Genomic DNA, 24,581 nt, shown 5'->3' with positions numbered 1-24,581 from the left:
GTAAGGCTAGCTGTTTCCCCTTGCTTCAAGTCTTATGCTAAGCTAAGCATCCAGTCTTACGGTAAGCTCAGCTCACTGGCTGCAAGCTGTAGCTTATTATTAAATGAAAAGACACAAGAGTAGTATTGATCTTCTTATCCAACTGTTTCCAAGAGAGTAATAAGTGTTTTTATTTGACAAATGTAAATACTATTCCGATATACTGCTCAGATACTTCATGATCTATCCTCTTGAGAAGGGGCAAACTTCAACATGGCGTTAAACAAACTCCACAGTTTATGATGGTAATTGGCACATTTGCTTTATTTTGAAAACAGACATTGAAACCATTTTTATTTTTTCATATTTTTTTTCTCACAAGTTTGAACTCCTTGATAAGGTTGAAACTGGACATTGCACTCACTGGAACATGGGAAAAGTATTTTTTGTTTGCTCGTTTGTTTGTTTTTCCTTTTTACGATTTTTTGTAACATCAGTGCAAGAGTATTATTTTTTTTTCCAATTCATATAAACTGTCATAACAACACCAAAGACATCAAAAAGAAGCCGCCACACCTCTTAAGTTTTTGTGACTGCGAAAAAGTTCCTCTCAGAGGGAGAGTTCCCATCATGCATCTGGTTCGATGGTTCATGCTACTGTTCTCAAGTCGGGTTGGCAGAACGTCGTGTAAGAGCCAGTTATATCAACACTATAGAAGAGTTCTATAGTTTATTATATGATCATGTCATTTAAATGTCAACAGGTCCATTACTGTATATGTGAGTAAACAGAGTTTGTAAAAGGGGTGTAAACCAAGCTTGAATGACTCAAGCAGAAAAGAGAGAGAGTAGTAATCTTGTCCTATATGTGATATTTGGATTCAGGATAAAGCTGCCCAACTGGAAATGTCACACATTTAAGTATACATTCTATATTCTCCATCCGATGAGTCAATACATTACCTATTTGCTGCGTTTTCAATACACTTGTACGGTGTTGAAAACTAGGGTTGCATTTTAAAACCAGCTTGTTTTTGTGCGTGCATTTGCAGAAATACAGATTTAACTTGCAAAATTGGTTCAAAGAAGGTGCATTGCAATGCTAATAAAGAACGATGCATTCACAATGCATCTGAAATGTGTACATATCCAGTTGGGAGCGTTCCCTCCAACACTGATCCACTTACAATAGATAGTGAAGATGTAATAAATCAAAGCATCCTCCTTCTCCTCCTCTTTCATATCATCATCATCATCAAGGTAACAATCATTTTTCAACAACAACATTATCATCATCACCATCACTTCCTCATAGTATATTAGCTTGAGCCAAAAAACTTCACGTTGGAAACTCCCCCAACATGAGAAAATCATTGCCACACAAAAAATGACAAACAAATAGAAACGGACTGCCTTCACATCAGGGAAGACAAAGAGCAACCATTTTAGATTTTTGTTTTTGTGTAATTCTTCATACTCTGAATTCTGCTTTCTTTAGGTGACACATCTTAGTCATCCTTGGACTCGGTGGCGTCCGCCGCCGCGTCTTCTGGGGCGGCCTCCTCTGCTTTAGACTCTTCTACGGCATCTGAGGGAAAGGGAGAGAGATGGGGATGAAGGGTAAGAAAGCAAAGCGGAGAGGAGGGGAAATGGGATGTGAGGATGGTGCGAAGGAGTGCACGGCAGATAAAAAGGTGGGATGGAAGGAGGAGAGAGGAAGGGAGAAAATTAGCCTGTGGAGATGAAGTTTCACATTGTGGGGTTGGAATAAAAAAGCTGGTTCTCCTGAGATACTGAGCTTCAAAGATTTCACCTGTCAGCTACTACATTTGATGTTTTATACATTTCACCTCAAAAGGTTTTCTGTATGAAAAAAAAGCATACTGTAACACTAAGAAATCATAGGGTACGTGTGGGAAAAGCAGATACACGGAAGGAATTCCGTGTTGCTCGTGAGACGTCAACTCTACTTAAAGTGAGAGCACGTCAGTCAGAAGGTGCAATCTAATGTCTGAAATCCAACATTGGCTGTGTAAATAATAAAAGAAGAGAGTGCTCCTAATGGACCCATGAAGCATTTGAACTGACATTGCAACGCTAACAGCGGCATATCGGCCTGTCACATCTGATAATGTGTGATGCCCTCAGTTTACTGCACTGTAATAACATCCAGTGTTGCGCTTACTAAAGGGTGGATACTGCTGAATAATAATCCATGATACAACACTAAGCCAATACTAGTTTGTTGGCTAACATAGAATGATGCTTTTTTTTCTATTCTGCTTTCTAAAAATCCTGCACTGTTTGCCATTTGTTGTAGAAAAAAAAAAAATATTGTTTTTAAAATCAAAATCATTTGATCCTTAGACCTTTATTTTAGTGTCTCTGACCAAGCCCTTTTATTAAAGCGCCCTGAGAGCAATGATGTCATACCATGGTGATCTCATACTCTTTAAATAGAAGGAGGAGACATCAAAGAATGACATCATTGCATTTACGATTGGGGGTGATGGAGCGCATATGTGTGGAGGTGCGTGTAAGTGTGTGTGTGTGTGTCTGTCAGGGCGAGGCAGAGAGAGAGAGAGAGCGAGACATTAGTGGTGGACCTGTGTAAGTGCCTGCACCAATGTGTGAGCGTGTCTGAGTCACAGCAGGATCTTCCAGGTAAGAGAGGTAATTAGCCTGTTAGCCGGTGTGACAGACTTGAGAATGTCTGTCTCTGCAGCCACTGAACTGTGTGATGCAAATGCAATTTCATCCAATTCGAAGTGACAAAGCTCGTCATTGCCTGAATTCTGACATCAGTTCTACCTCAATTATCTACTCCAGTGATATAACGACTAAAGTGCTGGTTTGGTTTTGCCGATGCATTTTCATACAAGAATTGAAGATGGGAAAACAAACCCCCACACTTAGAGGGCCAAGTTTTCAGTAAACAATGTTAATGAGCATGAAACAGTATACAGTTGAATTTATAACTTTATAAGGCAGTGCTGAAGTTGAAGGAAGCTGGCAATTATACTTATAAGAATAAGGCTTTTGCCTAATTTCCATACGGAGTGCCACAAGGCTTTGTCCTGGGGCCACCACTTTTCATTTTTTTGTAACCATTATGGGTCATCATTTGCCGACTTTATTTTCAATGCTATGCAGATGACACCATACTCTATATAGTTCCTGAGCACCTGAGCCCTCATTACTCCATTTTGATCCATTTTCTTTTCTTTGAAGTAATCCACGACCTATCAGAGGTCCTCATTATTGTTCCAGAGGGAGGGAAGAAAAAAATTATGTCTACGTTACCAACACTATTTGAGCCTTTACACGTCCTGTAAAGCATTGTGGTGATACCAATTACTCTAATTCAACTATGTAGACACACATGAGTAATATCAGAGAGGCTTGTACATGCTTATACTACAATTAGGCTGACATCTCCCAACTAAGTCTGAAAATCAGTAAATACAAAATGCTGCTGCCTGAGTTTCACACTAGTTGGGCTACTAGAAATTACATCACTGTCATTGTCTGAGTCTCTCCTCTGGCCCCCAGATAGATTTAGGATACATTTTAAGATCCCTATACCCATCTAGAAATGCACATGTTTCCACATTAGTATTTGAATGTTCATTCCAATTGAGGCATTTAAGTGATTTTTAGAAACATCTTTTAAGCCTTCTTCTCATCCAGAGAATTTCTTGATATGCACACTACTGCTCAATCTTGTTACACGACAATTATTGAAAAGATGATGGTGGAAGTGGTTATGGTAATGGTTATCGCTTTGAGTTACGTTATTATGTTAGTTATCATTTCATGTCAGCTGTTGTTTGAACTGTGTCATCCTTGAGATGCTTTACATAAATGAAAGGTGCTGTATAAACAATGTTTAATATCATATTATTATGTGCAAAAGGCAGTTCTATGTTCTCATGCTATGGCATTTACCAACTTGGTCAGATGTAACTAATGGAAACCAGTGACACAGAGAGCATCTGGATCATACCCAGGCTGCCTCATATATTATTCAGTCAGATCAGAGTACCTGGCGTCCTTATGCCTGTGACTCCAGTCTGTAACACTGACCATTAAACAGGTAACTTCCTTATAAATATTAATTTGCTCTCTGAGTCAGTTCAGTTGTTTAAGCAGCTTGTGGCCAGCCGTGGATTCTTAATTAGCGCTTCTTCGTCAAGTACTGTTTGTTTGTGACAGACTTCCCCGGCGCAGATCGTGACCGGTATGGATCATTAATCATTCATTGAAATCAGAGCACCTGTTATCTCTGCTCTGCTCCATGCAGGCCAGCTATCCCATCGAGGTGGTAACTATGACAACAGGGAGACAGTGCTGCCTAGGTGACCTAGTTTCCGTGTAGTTCTCCAGTTGGCGTGTGTGTGTTTCCCACCTCACACCCCCACCTCCTCGAGACTGAACATGCTCCATTAACTACCTGTCTGACCCAGTCTGAGAGTCCTTGGACCAGAAATATGAGTTCATGTCAAGAATGTGTTGTGGGTATGCCGTATCAACATGATAATGCGACTTCATGGCCTTCCAGTTTCTTCTCAGATAACAGCTTCAACTCTAATTGGAGATTAATTGATGGTTTGCTTTAAAATCTATTAGCTGATGTTAGAGGTCTAACAAAGCACACATATTATCAAATGATTTGACCTGGTGTAATGTGTAAAATGGATTCAATGTGGTCATCCATTTTCACAACTGGTTTGGTTTCTCTGATGCATTTTCAAAGAAGAAATGTAGATGGGAAAATGAACATACTCTGGTGATGTTTGTAATGCTTTACCAAGTCTGCCTACATATTTCATGAAACAATGTTACTGAGCATGAAACATTTCACCGTTAAACCTAAAACTCTAAAAGGCAGGGCCGAAGTTGAAGAAAATTCACAATTATACATAAATGTTTAAGACTTTTGCCACAAGGTTTAGTCCTAGGACACCTACTTTTCAGTGTTAGTTACAATTATGGGTCAACATTAACACTATACCATGACACATTTTTCTGTTAAAGAAAAATGGTAATTAAAGGTATAACACTTTTGCCTCATTTCAAAGCTTCTCATGACAAAGAACAGACACTCAATAAGGAGTGCCACAAGGCTTTGTCCTAGAACCACCACTTTTCTGTTTGTTACAATTAAGGGTCAACATTAACAGTATATATTTTCAGTGTTATGCGGATGACACCCAACTATATATCATTGTTGATCCTAATGGCTTGGGCCATCTTTACTGCTCTTGGACTCAGATTCCCAAACAGTAACCCACTACAAAACAGAGGTACCTATTAATGACTGGACTGGTCGTATTAATAAGTTGGTCTTGGTATTGGTAGTCACATTATAAGGGCCACACAAGCGGAAAACACAGCATCATTCTTGACCAGCGCTAATCACTTTCAACCCTGTATTTCTATCCGCATTCTCCACCTCATCAGTATGGAGTTTCCATCTTGCAGAGGCTGAGATACAAGGCTGTTTAATGTAATATTGAGCTGTGTCTCTCTGTTAACCAGTGAATGGTGGAGCCCTGCCAAATATCCTTAAATCCCCAAGACTCAACAAGCAGCTATTTCCTGTGGTGCCTGCCAAGCAGACGGCTGGAAAGCTTACCTATTCTTCGTCTTTTGCATTTTACAGTCAGTAATTGCTTTTTGATTGGTGATTGTGTCTGGAATCATTTTTGTGTCTGAACTCAGTGACCCAGGTGTTTTATTCAGAGATCTTGAGAACCTTCCTGTAGGTCCTCTCCATGTGAGCTTATTTTATTCGGCATGTCTTTGTGTGCATGTAATGGTTTCTAAATGAATCCTACAGTAATGAATGCATGTTGAAAGCTTCAGTGTAATCTGCATACCTTGTTTACCTTTTGTTTGGTTAGGCTCCTCCTTCTCAGCTGTCGGGCTGACAGCAGCAGGCACATCGGCTTGTCTGGCCTCCTCCTTTTTCTCTTCACTCTCCTCCTCCTCCTTCTTCTCCTCAGCTGTGGCTGTGGTGGGACTCTTGGCTGCAGCCGCTGGGGCCTCCACCTCTTTGGGCTTCTCCTCAGCTTTCTCCTCCGCCTTTGGCTCCTCTTTCTGGGGCTCAGAGGGCGCTGTGGCCGCCGCAGGAGAGGTAGCAGCAGGTGCAGCAGCTACAGGAGACGTCGCCGCGCCTGCGGGAGAAGAAGCAGCAGCTGCCGGAGAGTTAGCTGGCTTTTCTGCCACTGGGCTTTTGGCTTGGCTCGTCTCCTCCTCTTTCTTGGCCTCCTCTCCTGCAGCCTCTTCCTCCTTTGCAGGTGCCTCCTCTCCCTCCGCTTTCTTTTCCTTCTCTCCGCCCTCTGTTGCCTCCTCTGCAGCAGCAGGACTGTCTCCCTCCTTCTCTTCCTCTCCGTCTTTCATCTTTTTCCGGGTTATGTGTCCGCGGAAGCTGGCCTGTATTTTGGTGGCAGCCTTGTGGGCCTTGTCCTCGGGTTTGTTGGGGGTCCCATCCTGTTCAATCTTCTGGTCAGCATCCTCATTCTTCTCCACCTGGTAGCCAAGAGAATATACAACAAGTTAACATCTACTGTAAGCCGTCATGCAGGTCCACTGGAAACCAGCAAGGGCTGTTATGCTTGCAAAGAATCTCTCTAATGTGGGGGTATGTAGCTTGAGGATCATCCTCCCAAAGTATCATGCTAGTGTACGTTAATGTCATGAGTTGAAAGGTCAGAAAAGTATTTCTCATGAAGTAATGTACTTGTAACCATAACTGGAGAATTATAAGCTGGGAAAAGTTGGGTTAGTTGGGTGTCAAGACTGGTTTGGAAGTAAAAGTGTAGGACTGGAAGAGGAACAGGGTTAGGAATGGGACAGTAAACACTGTAATATTGAAAGGGGTTCCATGATATTACCTTCCGTAACTGGATCCATACAGTAGCTGTCCATCAAATAGTGGGTTGTGCTATGAGTCATATAAATCTAATGAAAAGAAATCAAATCAAACAAAGGAATGAATGATGAGCAAACAAAATGAATCAGTACATTCAAAATGAATAGGCAAACAAATCAAGGTAAAACATTCTCCTGCCAAGATTCAACCAATCAAAAGCTGTAAATGTGCACCTTAAATGAACGTGAATAAGCAACATGAAGCCAACGCAAATTGTCAAAGAGCATGCATGCAGTGCAGCATCAGTTAGCCAAATGATAAAGATGTGGAAAAACTGCAGAATCTGAGTGGTTCAGTTTGTCCTTCGAGGTATGAAGGCTGTGTTTGGCGCCGGTGATTGGTTTGACAATGAATGAATGTACAGCATTTTATCATTACATATGCTGGAAAGGGAGGATTTGGTACCGTTTTAGTTGTCATTCTCTGTAGGAGTAACAGATGTGTGTGGGGGTTGATTGTCTCCACTCAGTGAATTGTTTTCACTGGAATTTTTGGAGACAACAAATGACTCTAGGCATTAATTGCTGCTTTCAATCCAGGCATGAAGTTGATATTGTCCTCTTGATAATGATGCTAAAAAAGATTTAGAACCTCTCACTGGCATCCACTGCTAATGTATTCAGCATTGTAACCAGAGAAATGCAAGCGTTTAAAACCGAGTCTCTCTCTCCAAAATAATGAGCCACTCTCTATTCTCTAGGTACAGTAGCTTTCTACGGCTCCAGCTCTGGCTGCTAGGGAACGAGCTGCCTGCTAGAATCTCCTCAGCATTCGCCGCCATACCCCTCCCAACCATCAAAGGTTACCTTGACAACCAGAGTGCTAACTCATCACGGCGCTGTCTGCTGGTTGGTGCTATGAAAGACTATATGTCACCCTGATTGGCAGCGCACCTGACCCCTCGGGGGAGCGGGCCAATGGGGGGATCGTAAATCAGGTGGGGCAATCAGCATGGCTAAGGAGGGGTTGTGTGCGATGCGGCGGCAGGGTGCGGTACGGGGCTGATGGGGGGGTTCATACGTGTGTGTGTGTGTGTGTATCAATGCTCCTCGATTGTGTCACTGAGCAGAAGCATCTTGTTTAAGGTCAGTGCGTTCCAGCAAAAATGTCGTACTCAGATGCTCTTTGGTTGCTGCATCCATCAGGCTATTTCCTTCTCTCTCTAATAGAGTGATTTTATTGGATATGAGGTTGACGTGGACAGCTGCCTGTGTGAGGAATCGCATCTGTGTGACATGATTTAAGAGCCAGAGGCCCTAAAACCAACATGTCTTCTTCAGGGTCAGTGTGTCAGTCCAATATTGGAGCGGAGAGGCCAAGGCGCAGCTGCGTTGGTATATTCACCTCCTCCACCGTGATTCACATGCCATCCCCAGGGTTCAGGGTGTAAATCCTGCCCTAGGCCTTCCTTCAATTCTTCATATACGCCATCTTTCTCAAGCAATTTTGTGATATTAAAAAAATATATGAGGGATAGGAGATCTTAAAATGCTCCTTAAAAAAAAGCCTGAACTAAAGCTGTTTATTTAACAGTCAGCTTGTAAATCGGGAGATAAACTTCAGCAAGTGTCTATTAAAACAAATAGTCAGCGAGGAGAAAGACAAAGCGGTACGGCCACACCCTCTGCTCCTAATAATATGCATGTCCGCGGTGACTTACTGGGCTTTTATTGTGTCTGATCTCATGGGTGCTTACAATTGCCAAAAATTTGACCCAAGCACTTAACTCTAAATAGAATTACTTACTGGCTGCATACAATGAGTCAGACAGAGAGAGAGGGAAGGAGAAAGCGATGGATGAGGGTGTTTGGGAATATGGGGGTATGACATCATTATTGGAACAGAGGGGATGTCATTTACTTTAGAGATCTGGGTGTGTGTGTGTGTGAGTCCAAATGTAATAAAATACCAGCAGAGTGCCAAGTGATCTCATATCGGTGTAAGAAGACGGGGAGGAAAGATCATCATGTTTGGTTTGACCACCATGATTTGTCTGCCATCAAAAGTGCTGCGCTGTGATTTCCTGACTGCTGTAGTGTCTTTGAACGACCCAGAGGAGTCCGTTGCGGAGCGACTTTGATGTGTCTTATTAAACTTATTCCGCTGTAATACAAAGAGCAGCAGTAGTTAATGACTGAGATAATTTTTTCTACATTCAAATAAAGCAGAGGCGGTGCTCCAAATCCTGTAAGAATTGCTTCCCGGAGACTCTGACTGTTCAGTGAACCCTGGTCACGTACCCTCCTGCAGGCGCTATTCTACTCTGTGGCTGTGCGGCACACATTTTCATTCATAAATACGGCAGCACCTCCCATTGGTACGAGGTACACTCCCTTTTAAATGTTCACACCAAGACTCTGTGACCATTTCAACTCTTCCTTTATTAATTTGCAGTGGGACAACATATTTGCACAAGTTAATCAAATGACTTATTAAAATTCGCCTGCAGTGTTTCCTCTTGGAACATGGGCTCTCTGGCTGCCACGCTACATTGACTAAAAACTGTTTAAATATCCTGCAAAATAGGAGAATGTTTGCAATCGAAAAGTGCTCTCTGGCATGATTTTAGAGCTTAGATTATGCAATCCTACTGCAATTATTCAGTACAGCATGGTAACATTAAAAGACTGCTTATGTGTAGGTGACAAAATTCAAATGTACAAAAGCTCACAGGTTAATTCAGCTGATCACAAGAGGACAAACGCCTCCCTCTTTCTTGTCGGGAAAGGTAATAAATGTCCGTCTGATGTGTCTATTACAGCTTTTGTCCATGAGCTGCGGTCTGTGCTCGCTCCCTGTCTGACTCTGTCCTTGGGTGGGCACCGGCTGTCGTGAGAACCACACCCGAGAGTCAATGGCTTCACCGACCGATCCATAACTACACATATACACACACACACACACACCATCCCCCAATGGTGACACACAGTTACAATCCGCCACCTTCCCACTGCCTCATTGCCAGGGCCATTAGGGACTTGTTTCAGGAGGAGAGGGGGGGAGGGAGGGAGGAGGAAATGAGGAGAGACATGGTGGAGCGGTGGGGTTTATAGTGGTTGAATTACCACAGAACCACAGCTAATGCACGCACCAGGTGATTCTGTATTGTGTTTTTTTTTTATTCTGATCCATTCAGGCGGGAGTCCTTTTTCACCTCGCCGCTCCGCCCAGCCCGGGATCGAACGCCGCTAGCAGGAGATGTATTAAAAGTAATATTTGAATTTATAATGGTGGAGTTACAGAGCGTTGCTTTTATCAGCTACCCAACAGGTACAGAACTGTGTTTAATTCAAGTCACTTTAATGTGAAATTATTGAGATTAGTGTGTTTTAAACCATTTAAATTAAGCAAAAATGACAAATATAGAGCATTAACCAGTTTAAATGAGAAGGAAAAACTCCCCTAGCATTTGTCACATTACCACAGTGCCCAAGCATTCGTAGAGATGCTATTAGCCACCCTGCTAGTGGCACACAGACTTCCTCCCTCCTGAAAATCCAGGCAGGATTTCACTGTCTGTCTGCTTTCCTGCAGGAATTATCCAGACACCAAAGACTGGCTGCTGTCTGCTTCTGCTGAATATCTCCCTATATTTCTTTCTGTCGTCTTTCACTCTCTTCCTCACTGAGCAAACTGCTACCCACTCATTCTCTCCCTCTCTCTCTCTCTCACACACACACAGACATAGCGGAGCACCACACCCTTTTAGCCAGCTATCTCCTGCAGATGAGGAGAGGGGGGCTCAGGTGGTGACTGCCACAGCCCCCGCTCACCATCTCTCTCTCTCTTTTTAGACGGTGAATTGATGAGCGGTGTTAAAGGATGTGCTGTTTCTTTTACGACGGCCCGGGAAAAGAGATGCTCCGCAGCAACTAATAAGCGGCCATATGCCGGCGTCATTACATCCTCTGGAGCTGCCTTTAATTCAATTACACCGACTCTCTGCCTGAACAAAGGCTCCGCTATCGCCACTGATCTCATAGGGGCCGGGCCCAGGGAAGAGGATGGGGAGAGAGGGGCAGTGGGGCTTAGGAGAGAGGCAAGTGGAAGTGCAAAGAAAGCTTTAGGAAAGAGGCTAGGCATGAACATGATGTTGGGGGATTTTGGTGGAGCTGGGAAGTAGATATATTGACTTGGGCTGAAGCCAAAATGGGCTTTGAGTGCCATCGTCTTTAAGGAATCAGACTGGGTCTTGATTTTTGGAGTTTGGTAGGGCAGGACAGGCAGGAATGGTCCTACTGCCAGCAGGAAAACTAGGGAAGGAGTTGGGGCGGAGTTGGAGAAGAGCACTTATGGTTGGGATTTGATTTACGGGGTATATGGCATCTTTGGGTAGCTTTGGCTTCGAGGAACACCTGAGTGAAGGACATGAACTTGCTCATTGATCAGGCATAGAGCAAGGAGCATCTTCTGTGCTGGGTATGAGGCCCTAAAGCTGCATAAAACTGAAGCTAAAGCTAGGCTTTATGGGCTACCAAGGAGACTTTAATGAAGTGCTAGTAGCCACTCCCAAAGTGGAGATTTTGCAACAGCATTTAACACTCCACAATGGCAGGACCACCTACAGCGACATCACCTTGTTTAAAGCATTAAAAAAACCCATCCTCTTTGCTCATCCATCCATGAAGACCACAGAGTCTGTCTAGATTCATTTACGCCTCTGCTCTTTAAAAGCGAGAGCAGGAGGATAAGTGCTTGTAGGCCAGGTTGGGGAAATTTTCCCCCCGTGGTGGAAGGCACTCAATCTCGAGGCAGCGGCGGCGTTCTTTGGGAAAAGCCGGTGCCTCACCCACATGGCTGCAGTGTGCAGCATGCCGGCTTCCTTTTTCTTTGATTTCTCACCCTTTGCGCTTGCTCACTCGCTCCTACCACCGTCCCTCGCTCTGTCACCAGCACAATTTCTGCCGGTTGTAGCTGCCATCCAGTTTCGTTCCCTCCTTCTTTTTCTGCTTAGCTGCATGCTTGTCGCTCCCTGCCTACCTTCCCCCATACCTTGCACCCTCTTTCCCTGTCACAATCATTTTTTTTCCCACTTCTCCTTCTCTGCTTCCCTTCGCTCTTTTCCTCCTCTTGCATCTTCCCCCAATCCACCTCCATGTGCACCAGCCACACTCCACCCTGCTGCTCGTTCCCTCCCTGCCTGCCTGCCAGCCTCTCTGCATCCCGCTCTTCCTGCACGTCTTTCAACTGGCAAGCTTTGCTTCCCTTTTCTCTCTCCTCCCTGCCAGAGCTAATATGACTCATACAAGCTAACATTTGAGAGGCAATCTAATGCCATCGGTATCCAGTGTGAAAGGAATCCGATAAAATCACCCTTAGCTTGAGATAGCAGCAGACACCCAGCCTTGATCACACGCAAACCCACCATGATAGCTGCTGAAATCCAGCAGAGTGAAGCACGGGAGAGTGCCACCCCTCTTCTCCACGATCAGACCCACCCGCTTCCATGCAACACCTTTTTTTTTTATGATTCTCTGCCACCGCCGACACCACCCTTTCACACCCCTTTAAATGAGTGCACACTTCATAGTACCCTCCATTGACAGCATCCACTTATAAAGCTGGAGGGCTATGATAATCCATTTAGACTCATTTATTCCCATTGTACTCCCCAGAGGCCACTGACATGATGGTGCTGCTCACTCAATCCGTACCCCGCCCTTTTTTTCCCTCCTCTCTGTGGAAATTTACTTTCCTGTGTCACCCATTTCTGCACAAGATAGGAGAAGTATGAAAGAGACTAAGACCCCCGTTTAAGGCGTCAGTTAAAGCATTTAGGTTGGTCTAATTAATATGAATCATTAACAAAGGTGGATGCTGACTCCAGCTCAGCAGAGCTCCTGATGAATGAGGGAGTAGTTTTAAAAGCCGGGACGACACACAATCTCTCAAGTGCCTTCCAATAATCTTTCACTTTTTTTTTTTTCTCCAAGTGCATGATCAATACGAGGGAAAGCCCCTCTTCCCAAGATCGAGTTACAGCCTGGTTCCTGTGCGAGTACAGTGTGAGGTCTGAGCGGCATTGTGGCAACATCCATTCATGCGGGATAATCACATTAACTAGGCGTGTCTGGGCTCTGTGGATAGACTCGTGCAAAGAAAAGCCGGGGCCCAGAGTCAAAGGAAATTACACCAACATCTTCTCTAAATCCCTCCTCAAGCAGCTTAATCTGACCGTAAACACAAGAGGCGCAAAGTTCAGAGTTTGAGATGCATCATTAAGTTACATAATAATTGATAAAGCAAAATGAGAGCAGTTTACCGGTTTGGTTCTTCTTATGCAGCACAGCATAGTTGTAGTTGTTGTATCCTCCCTTTCTCTTCTCTGCTTCTTTCTTCCCTTTTTTCCTCCCTTTCACTTCTCCTCTCTCTCTCTCTCTCACCCTCTCTCGCTCGCTCGCTCGCTCGCTCGCTTTCGTGCACACACACACACTCTCTCTCTCTCTCTTTCTCTCTGGCTGTATCAACAGCTAAGCCGCCCAGTGCATTTACTCATCCCAGTTTGCACACACTCGCTCTTCAGTCGGTCTGCCTGGGCGCACCTTTTCTCTCTCTCTCTCTCTCTCTCTTACTCGCAGCCTGACAATGACTACAAGCCAACCCTTTAAACCCCTCCCTTCCCCTCGCTCCCTCCATCCCTCTCTCCTCCCCTCTTCCCTTCACACTCTCCCCCTCCTCCTCCTCCTCCTCCTCCTCCTCCTCCTCCTCCTCCTCCTCTTCTTGCTCATAGTGATGAACCCCCCCACCTCTTTTAGATCAGCACTCCTCTCTTCTACATCTTCTCACCCCCCACTCCATCCTCCTCCTCCTCCTCCTCCTCTTCTCTTTCAGCCTGGCTCCTGCAAAAGCTGCGGCCCCACCCTGAAAAGGCTCTCGCTTAATGACTGACTGGATACCTCCAATTTTTACTCTGTTAGACCTTTATTTATTCTGCTTTTTGTTTCTCCTAACACTTCCCCTCTGTTTTATCCCCTCCCCTTCCACACACATAAGGAGGTGTCTTTTCTTCTAAGAAATAAAGGCACCTCCCAAATTGAAGTTGCCTCCTGTAAATACTCAGTCTCCCTTCTCAGTCTGTGTGTTCTACACTCTCCGGATCTCTGATAACTGTTATGGGCCTGCGAGCTGCATGTCCAAATTGCCACCGCGATGCCAAAAGCATGTTTTCTGGCACAGCCGGGAGCAGCTCCTGCCAGAAGAGACGTGTGAAAGAGAGCAGTGATGATTGCGCGGCGCGTGCACACGAACACACATGCATGGTTTGCTCTTAGGACACGTCACCCACACCACCACAAACCCCCCCCCCCCATACCCAGCGCTCTCTGTTCTCATGGAAACACCAGCAGATAGACTAGAAGAGCAGAGGAGGAGGAGTGTGTGTGTGAGAGAGAGAGATGGAAGGAGAGAAAGGGATGGAGGTAGGAGGAGGAGGAAGCAAGAGGGCCGGGTGTGGCAGACACGCAGGCGAAGCAAACTGCCTCTCCTTCTCTCTCCCTCCCCCTTTTTTATTTTTTTTCCCTCCCTCTGTGCCCACATTTGCACACAGTCTGGTTTAATGAGCGTGCACGGCGCGTGCATTATCCCCACAACTACATTTATAACCATTACAGTACAGTGAGGCTCGCAGGCGCATGCTCATGCAAACACCCACACTCTGTTTGTCTTTTATAACACACACTCATAAACAAACACACGCGCACGTACACACTGGTGGTGTCAGAAGAGTCCCCACCCCCGCTCTGACACCAGCAGATGCTACAGACACAATGAGGATGGAGGGAACATTGGAGGATAGACAGTAAAAGAGAGGTAGAGTCCTGAGGGGTTGCGCTCCTCTATTCTTCCCCCTTACAGGATTATTCCACATCCAGTTCACTGAGGGGAAATCATTAACCTGCCCCCCACCCCCCCACCCCCGAGCCTCAGCCTTCCCGGTGGTCGCGGCAGCCACACAGGCACATGCAGCATCACCAGGCTGTACTACATCATCGCCATGTGTCATCGGGTTCTATAGCGGAGCGTGTGACACAGATGCAGGAATAAAGCACAGTTCTGCTGAGCGTGCATCCTCTTTCTCAGCGCTGCCCTGCTTTACTTTAACACACCTATGCACACTCACACAGCCGCCACTCTGCTGGGTCACTTTAGCAGAGTAACAGGCTGATAAACGCTTTGCTCGAGGGAACTCAATGACTTTCTCTGTCCGGGTTTTATAAAGTTGTCTGAGATCCGACATCATAAATAGTCCTGCTAAAGGAACTTCAGATGTACAAACGGGAATTAAAGGAACACCCTGACTGAACCAGTGACGACGTAATGATACTCATGAGTGGGAATATCCACCCGTCACCATCTTACAGTTGATGACTCAATGTATTGATTAGCTGAAAGAGCCGGCATATTTATGGCTTCCCGCTTCTGACACGTTTTTTCATCTTCAGTGATACTGAGTGGAATATTTTACCATCATATGGTAACATCACACGTTAATCTTAATATCCATCCATTCATTATCTATAAAGCTTATCCTGTTCAGGGTCGCGGGGGGGTGGAGCCTATCCCAGCTGTCATTAGGTGAAAGGCGGGGTACACCCTGGACTAGTCGCCAGTCAATCACAGGGCTGACACATAGAGACACACAACCTTTCATGCTCACACCCACACCTATGGGCAATTTAGAGTCACTAATGAACCTAACAAGCATGCCTTTGGACTGTGGGAGGAAGCTGGAGACCCCTGGAGAGAACCCACGCATGCACGGGGAGAACATGCAAACCTTCTAGCTGTGAGGCGACAGCGCTAACCACTGCACCACCGTGCAGCCCTAATCTTAATATGTTGTTTAAAAAAAAGGAAAATGAAAATAAAAGTTGGTTGGAGCAGGAGATATCAACCTAATGTGATGGAATTTGTGTAGCTTGACAAACCAGAAACAGAAGAAGACTCAGGAGACTTAGATGGCTTAAAAGGCAACTTCTCCGATTCTCAACCTCAGTCCTATCCTATCCTAACAAAAATACTATTTCGCTCTGTACCTTTGAAAGACAGGGCGAAATCCGCTTCTCTGGAAAACCTCCACCAGACAATGTAAAATGCTTCATCTGGCGGACTCCGGGGAGCTTGTTAAACTACACTTCCTCAATCCAGGACGCCCGCCCCCCGTTGATCGCCTGCAGCAATCAATGTCCTTGACTGGAAACAGGGACTGACAGTGGCTTTTTCCAGGGGTGAATTTGTCCTTTAAGTTGAAGAGTTTATATAGCTTGGCCAAGGAGAAGTGACAGAAACAATACACTTTGAGGCGTAGTGTAATGCCAAGTCAATTCTAACAGACCATACCTTGTGCTCGGTATTTAACCCTTCGGATGATGTGGTGTCTATCTACCATATAAGGACCTCACTAGCGCCAATAGTCATTAGTAAGCAATCTTACATACAGTTCAATAAGACAGAGAGTCTCAACAGTGCCCATAACAACAGATAACTTGAAGGCCAACTCGCGGATGGTGCATATCTTCATCAGCACACAGTAGGATTTACGATTCACGGTGTTATAAGGTCATGCTATTGCCTACGCCTGACCTCTGAGTCCATTTGGGCCTCAGCGGATGCCTTAACAAATATCTCTTTGAAAATTCCACCACACCTAACAGAACCAAAATCATCAAACCTTATATCGGGGAATATCCCTGTTACGTGTGGTAGGGCTGTTTGTTGCGTTGTTTCCTCTCTCTTGCCCAATCCCAATCCACACACTCGGGACTCTGAGGCGCACTCTAGCTCAGTGTGTGAGGGCTTGCCGTGTGGGCCCACTGAACGGCGCCATTCATTGTGTATTGCAAGCAGCCAATGCGCTCCTGAAAGCATGCTGGGATAACCTAGCGTCGCGTACCAGACAAGTGGCACCACTTTCAAACAGCTTTTCTACCTCATTATGTCATATTCATCCACTCTAAGAAAGCAGTGTTTTTCTATTTAGTAAATAACAGTGTTGTGACCAGGTCGTCTTTGCTCAAGTCCCAAGTAAGTCTCAAATCATTTGGTCCAAGTCTCAAGTAAGTCTTGAGTCATTTTATCTTGGGCAAGTCAAGTCGAGTCCTTAGTTAAGGCAAGTCAAGTTCCGTGTCAAGTCACTTTTTTTCCACCCAAGATGTAGCACTCTTACCTGTAGTATCTGGTCTTTATAAAGAGAAAAGACAAGGTGTTAGTAGCTCGTCTAATAATGATATTTTCGGCCAATTTATATAACCTGTTCATAAAGTATGACAGTGAATTGTATCTGTATTATCTTGGCACAGACGCAGCCATGATGATGGCCTGGTCTGTGACAGTACTGAGTAGTTATGAGTACGACTGATGAGGCTTCTCTTTGGGGAAATAACATCAGGTAGCGGGGCTCTTTGATGTTGTGTGTTGCCATGGCGAGGAGTTTGTCAGTTATCCAGTCATGACAAACACATACCGGAACAGTTTGCGCAGCATACATACTTACACATACATTTACAGCATTCAAACTTATGAACACACGCAAGCATCTGAGTCATCATGCCTCAAGTCCAAGTCGAGTCGCAAGTCATTAAAACAGTGAGTCGACTCAAGTCCAATTCATCAAGTCTCAAGTCCACATTTCTGATAGATATACCTTGTAGGGTATACCTTGTTGACTAAAAAGACAATTCAATTCACCCAAATAAGTGACCAGCGAGGCTGGGCGGACGCAAGTGTAGGTGAATTGGTCGCGTGCAGTGGGTCCGTACTGTTAGGAAATATAGTTGCTTTTAAAAACGCAAGGTTAAAAAGCATCTCTGGCCTTAGTGCTGTCCCACTGTGAAATCATCAAGTGCGTGAGGGCTCAGATGACTTTTCAACGACAGTTTGTGCACTTTTCAGGTGTCCGCATTTATGCAGACTTTGCTGCGGGACTTACCCAGAGTTCATTGTAATCTTGGTGACGTGAGGGACTTTATTGTCCACCCTGCCACACAAACACACACACACTTAATGTGAACAAATGTTTGTATAATCAAGTAGTATTCAAGTTTGGGAAGCAAGCCTGGAGGGTGATGGAAAACGGTCTGTAGGCTGTTATTTGTGGCACACTTTTGTGCACATGAATTACTTTTCTGACTTTTAATAGCTTGGTAAAATATATAACAACTCTAATCTAAGAAACACAATTACATACTGGAGGCTGGAAGGCTTTTTTTTTAGGGAGATTGGGCATTTGTGTACTTTTCAGGTGCTGTTCTCACACAAGGTGCAGCAGGTGATTGAGCTCACCTGTGCTAACTTACCAATCAAGGGCCAGGATATAAAGAGCAGGGGAGTGTGGGCAGCCAGGGCTATAGCAAGCCATCCTGCTGCGTGTGATTGACGTCGTGTTGCACTTCTCCTTTCGACTTAGTGTTTCTCAACTGTTGGAATTTTAGTTAATTGTGTTTTATGAAAGTTGTTACTTGTTAACTTAAACAAACAACAAATTGGGGGCTCATTTTTTTGTTGCATGTTGTCTCACCTTTTAGTGTTCGACTGCTTCCTCAGTATAGATAGGGGTACTCATTTTTTGTGTTGCCATTCTTGTTTTCTGGGTGAATCCTGGGTGGGGAGACAGCTCCCTGGTAAGGGATGATGTTTCAGGGTTTTGGCCTGGCAAGCCCCCAGAAGACGCTACATTTTTAACAAATAACATTTGCTGTACATTGCATCACTTCAAATCACTGCTACAAGTCTGGATGAATGATTGTAGAAACATGTGAATCATGTGCTGTGGCCTCCTCTAGTCACCAGATTAGAGCTGAGCAGTCAATTTTATTGATTTGCTGGAGGAAAAAGCCACAATTTATTGGTTCCGGCTTCTCAAATCAGAACATTTTCTTCATCTTTTATTATTAGATTGTGTTGAACATTGTACCTGAATATTACAGAAAACAAGCCCTCTGAACATGTGGACCTGAGTCCTTGAAAATCATGCTTTCCATTTTCCTTTTTGAAGACCAATTGATTGGTTGACGGTCGACAATGAAAATAGCTCTCAGACATCAACTTAGCTGACCCATCAACATCCACCAAAATCATTAAAACCCTAAATAAGTGGAATATCCTTTTAAAGAATTGATGCTGTTATGGCCCATCACCCTACCCAGGCATTTTATGTTTGTTACCCATCTGCAGGGATGGCAGGAGCAAACACATTCTTTACTCAAGAAGACGTACAGACTCTTGTGTCTTAAGCCCCGCCCACACTAAAAGATTTTTTCAAATCCTAACTTGTTGAAAATGTGACAGACCCCACACATGACGATATATAATCATAAATTTAACAGTTTTGCTCCTATAGTGTGTGGAGAGCAACAATTACGCCAAAACAGCACACTGCACACTAACAGATTAATTCACCAACAACCAGAGTCCGACTCTCGACGGCAAATCTCTCGTGGTCAAATGAGACTTTAGAGTAAACAAACATGGTGGACAACAGGCAGGAAGAATTGGCGATAGTTTTTGGACTTTTTACTGAAAATTCAGGAAGAAAAAAAGAACAAACATGTTAAATATTGAACATGTTAAATATTTACGATTTGAAATCGGTGCGGCCACGATGGCCTTTCGAGCAGATCGGGGGGAAGTAAAATCACTCTTACACCACAGGAACATCAAAAAATCTGGACAATGCTTACAATTGTCGGAAGGGGGGAATCAGGCCCAACGCTTTACTCTGTCATGCGTTGTGTGCACTGTTGGATACGCAAAGGAACCGTCTTTTTTATGTTTAAATGAATTGATTGAAAGATTGAAAAGATTGAAATCAATCTTGCAAAAAAAACCAATAATACTGCTCAAGAAAGAAGCTCAATTTTTTTGATAATGTTAGGAGTAAAAAGTTCAGATCCATCCATTTTCAATACCGCCTATCCTGTTTGGGGTCACGGGGCTGGAGCCAATCCCAACTGTCATTGGGCGAGAGGCGGGGTACACCCTGGACTGATTATCAGTCAATCACAGGGCTGACACACAGAGACAGACAACATTTCACGCTCACATTCACAACTACGGGCAATTTAGAGTCATCAGCGAACCTAACGAGCATGTCTTTGGACTGTGGGAGGAAGCCGGAGTTCCCAGAGAGATGACTCTACATAAGTACTGTAACAAAGTACTTGTATTTTATTAATTCCCACCTTTGCCCGTCTGTATATGTTTGTGTGTTTTGCTGTTCTTTTTACTGAGAGATTTTGATCCAAAGGCAGACACTCAGTTGAACAAATTCCATTCTCTTTAAAGGCTTACAGCATCACATCAAATCACTTTCAATCGAATCCCCACACTGGGAACACTGCTACAAGTCCTTAAAGGGAGGGATAAAACACTGCAACACACTCCTATAACAAATGATCGGGTTTGTCTAAATGAAAAATAAGAGTCTGAACACTCAAATCCCCCAGAGCCAAATTAAACCGAGGCTGGGGCAGAAGTAATTTAAAGAAACAGAGCGAGAGAGGCTGTATGAGTTGGTCTTTGAGAGCAATCCATCAGCAATTGCAGCAGGTTGTCCAGCAGTTGACTGTTAAGTAACCGAGGCAAATGTGGCTGCTACTGATCTTAACATCTTAGTATGCTAATATACGTCCTGTGATTTGATTGCTCCGCAAAGCAGCTGAATCTGCAGCCACACCGACCTCAGAGATCAATAATGTCACACTGTCCCTGGCAGCATCGAGAAGCTGTCACGACGTATGTTCAACACTTTGATGCAGGTTGCAGGTATTTACTGTGATTACAAAGTCATTTTGTGATTTCTGCCTGGTTTATTAAGATAGATAAAGTCTCAGAACACCTGGTTTGCAATGTGTTATGCCTTTTCAAGTACTACCCACAAGCCTTTCTTTCTCAGTCTCAGTCTCAGTCTCAGTCGTGTAGAGTGCTTCCTTTAAAGCCCTGTTATTTGCTTTTCTATTCGAACTCATCCCCACAGAGTCTGCCCGTAACCTGGTTGTCGCGATTGACGACCAGCTGACCTTTAAGGTTCATGTGGCCTCGATTGCTCGGGCGTGTCGATTTGCCCTGTACATCAGGAAGATCAGACCCTACCTTTCAGAGCATGCAAGACAACTCCTGTTGCAGACTCTCCTGATATCAATCACAGGTGTACCTCGCCAAACTTGAAAACTCCAGCATTACCAGTCACTGCATCCACGTTTTAATTAATGCCATGGAACGTATCGCAATGCCACACTAGCAAGCTAAAGATGATAAAGTGTGATATTTTGTGGGTCTGACGCTTCTGGTGGGCAAGTAATTTCAGTAGCATCAAAGATTTTCAACACAGGTCACGTTTTGTGATGGACATCAAATATTCCCTGCAGAAGTTAGCAAACGAGCTCATTAGAGCCGAGATCAAGCCGAAACATCTGTAGAAGAAGTATGAAATTCTCACACAAAATATTAAGATGGTATCACATTGGCTAATGCTTATTAAGGGTCTAACTTTCTTGGATTGCAGCTCCGTGTGGCGTACTTACTGACATGGTTGTGGTGTGTGATTTGATGCCAGAGAAAGTCGTGACAGAAAGTTAACTGTTACACTAAGTGAACTTTCTGCTCTGATCATTGTTATTACCTGCATTTCTTGTCTCACTTTGTCATACATTAAGAAAAATTAGACAGAAGCAGCCCAAATGTCACAGACAAGAAAATTATATCAGAAATTCAATCACTGAGCATTATTTTGATTAGACCAAATGTCAGAAGTGAGTATAACAGTGAAGGAATTTCTAAGAGGTGTATGATTGGCTGGTTGAATATGAAACCTTTGAAAGATCAGTTTTAAAAACTGCAATAAGTAAGGAAATTATTTAATAGTGAAAATCTAAGTGTAACATATCTGAATCAGAATCGGCTTTATTGGCAAAGCATGTAAACACATACAAGGAACTTGACTAGTACTGACTGTAGAAAGATGGACAACGCGTCTCCAACTACTTTCATTTTATTTATTTAAAGCCAAAATATCCCCAAGGGGGGGAGCTGCCATCTTGCGCTGGTGATGTCGTTTGGAGCCAGAGACTGCGCAGTAGATCAGCAGGTGGAGTCGGAGTAAAGGAAGGCCCACCCCCTTCCACTAAAAAAACCCCACACATTAAACTTACCGAAAAAGACAACCAAGACCGCCGCACATCGGCGTATTTACCAGCACAACAGTTTCTTTGTGTTGGTCTGAAGCGGACGTTCACAGACATGGGAACTTTGATGACTAGTGGTTAAGTTACGTCTCCTCTCGCCGTTCCTCCTCTACTCTGCTAATCCGGAACAGATCGTCTACAGGAGCCGTATTGGTCAACAGAGCTGTCAATCATCCTTTTTACAGCATCAAATAACTAATTAAAAATAAACTTGTCAGAAAAATGAACACTGGGACGTAAATCAGCATGATAAGAACTAACTATAATGACAGAAACCATGTTTGAGAAAATTGTATTTGACATGTATTTCAAATGTTATATTTTGACTCATGTCCCATCTGTTAACATGGAGGAGGCGGGCTTTATGACCTATAATGCAGCCAGTCAGCAGCGGGCGCTCGAAATGCTTCACTTTTGTCATCCATCTACAGTCTATGGTACAGGCACAAATAGACTTCAAGCTCTACATAGGTAACAAAAAATATACACCTATTCATACATATATTGTATATATTCTATATTCTAAAATGAGACAACAGTAAAAGTCAAGGACAGTAAATCAGTGCTAAGTACTTCAAAAGATGAAGAAATAAATATAATATATATATTAATAATAATAATATATACAATATGTACAGTACAGTACATCTTGCTCATTTTTGGACTTAGCTGTACCTAAGAAACAGCTGCAAACAATACAATACAACTATTAAAAAATTTAAGTGTTCATGGTAAGGCTATTTAATGCTTTTCATAACATAAACTTAATGCTGGTAGAGGCATGACCTACCTATGAAAATGCTTATGAAGAAAACAAACCAGGATTTGTAGCATGTACACTCCTATTTCACTTTGTCTCGATCCATAATCCCCAGCATAAAATTACACATGCACAAAATACATGACACACATTATACAACACAAAATACATCTGTTCAGGAACACAATAAAATAAGGCATGAAATATTCATGAATAACATCAATATAACTTAACGCATTTTAATTATTGTCTAATATCTCATATCTGAGGTAGAACTGAGGTCGAATATCATTTCTTTTCCTCTCAAAACCATCATATATATATGTTTTCTGGATCAATACATCTTGGTTCATTTAATGCTCTGGAAAAACGTGCTGGGCAATGTGAGCAGGTGTTTCACTTCCTGTTCTGGCCACATTGTTCACAAGAGACGTCAATAAAATTCCACCTGAGGCTAATCATGAATTACTCCTGCATACTTGTGTTAGTGCATTGCTGTTATTATCCCAAGTATTTTTCTACAGTTAGTATCAAAGGATACTTAAGCACTTTGATTTGATTTGCAATATATCCTTATTTAAGTCACCCAGTCTATTGCAGTGTTCCATGCTGCAATAGTTTTTTAGCCCTATGTTCCATCCAGTAACTTTAAGTTTATCTAAAAGTTTTGAACATTCAGCTAAGTCATAACAACTTTTAAAATGCCCACCAGCTCTCTCTTCCCTCTGCATGATCTGGGGGTGCAGAGGGCAGTGACCCGGAGGAATATCAAAGGGTCTCAACAAAATCAAAGTGGTCCAGGTGTCCGCTCGACACGACATGACTCCTGACACAGCTGCACCACCACAACAACATGCAGGTGTTCTTCCATGAAGACACAATTCGCTGAGTTGGAACGAAGTGGAACAACTTCCTAAAAAATGATTGTTTGTTGTTTACCCCCAAACTTTCTTTCAGTATAGTTGGAGACATAACAGACCTCTCAACCTCCATGTATTTTCATCAATTATTTTGTAAGCTGGCTAAACTCTACAAACTAATTTGATTATGCCCTTGTTCTTTATGGTACACACTGTACTGTTTAGTTCCTTTTTGGGAGTTTGTGGTGCAGTGGCAAAATTAACATTCATTCAATCTGGATGTGATACTACTTATGTATCATGCATCCGTTCACATCACTATAATTTCTTGATGTACAGATATATATATGTAAGTTTATTTATGTACATACATATCTCTATAATTTTGTAATAATGTATAATTTCTATGGTATAATTTTCTTGATGTATATATTTCTATATATCTCTATAATATAAGTTTCTTTACGTATATATCTAATTGTCTTCATATACTTTGTATAGTATAATTGTCTTGATGTATATAACTATAGTAAAATTGTCTTGATGTATATAACTCTATAGTATAATTGTCTTGATGTATATATTTCTATAAAACTAAAGTATAATTGTCTTGATGTATATAACTATAGTAAAATTGTCTTGATGTATATAACTCTATAGTATAATTGTCTTGATTTATATATTTCTATATAACTATAGTATAATTTTCTTGATGTATATAACTCCATAGTATAATTGTCTTGACGTATAGAACTATAGTATAATTGTCTTGATGTATATAAATCTATTGTCTAATTTTCTTGATGTGTGTAACTCTATAGTATAATTGTCTTGATGTATAGAACTATAGTATAATTGTCTTGATG

The 24,581-nt window shown here is 43.0% G+C and overlaps 1 protein-coding gene across 2 annotated transcripts; it reads right to left on the bottom strand.

Annotated features, from left to right (window-relative positions):
- Window positions 1-284: 284 nt before the first annotated feature.
- gap43 (growth associated protein 43) lies at window positions 285-13,501 on the bottom strand. 2 transcript variants are annotated; one of them, XM_069676545.1, is made up of 3 exons: window positions 13,179-13,501; window positions 5,862-6,513; window positions 285-1,567 (listed from the first exon to the last, which is right to left on the bottom strand). In XM_069676545.1, the coding sequence occupies exons 1-3, from the start codon at window positions 13,206-13,208 to the stop codon at window positions 1,488-1,490; spliced, it is 762 nt and encodes a 253-aa protein (XP_069532646.1). In that variant the 5' UTR covers window positions 13,209-13,501; the 3' UTR covers window positions 285-1,487. The 2 variants fall into 2 exon arrangements, with proteins under 2 accessions (XP_069532646.1, XP_069532647.1); XM_069676546.1 differs by having other exon boundaries at window positions 5,871-6,513; window positions 13,179-13,500.
- Window positions 13,502-24,581: the final 11,080 nt, after the last annotated feature.

The sequence above is a fragment of the Semicossyphus pulcher genome, unplaced genomic scaffold, assembly GCF_022749685.1.
Source record: "Semicossyphus pulcher isolate SPU_LCO1_2020_fin unplaced genomic scaffold, fSemPul1.0.p SCAF_26, whole genome shotgun sequence".
In the NCBI taxonomy this organism is placed as follows: domain Eukaryota; kingdom Metazoa; phylum Chordata; class Actinopteri; order Labriformes; family Labridae; genus Semicossyphus; species Semicossyphus pulcher.
Note: the sequence above shows the minus strand (reverse complement) of the source record. Positions and strands in the feature narration are given on the sequence as shown.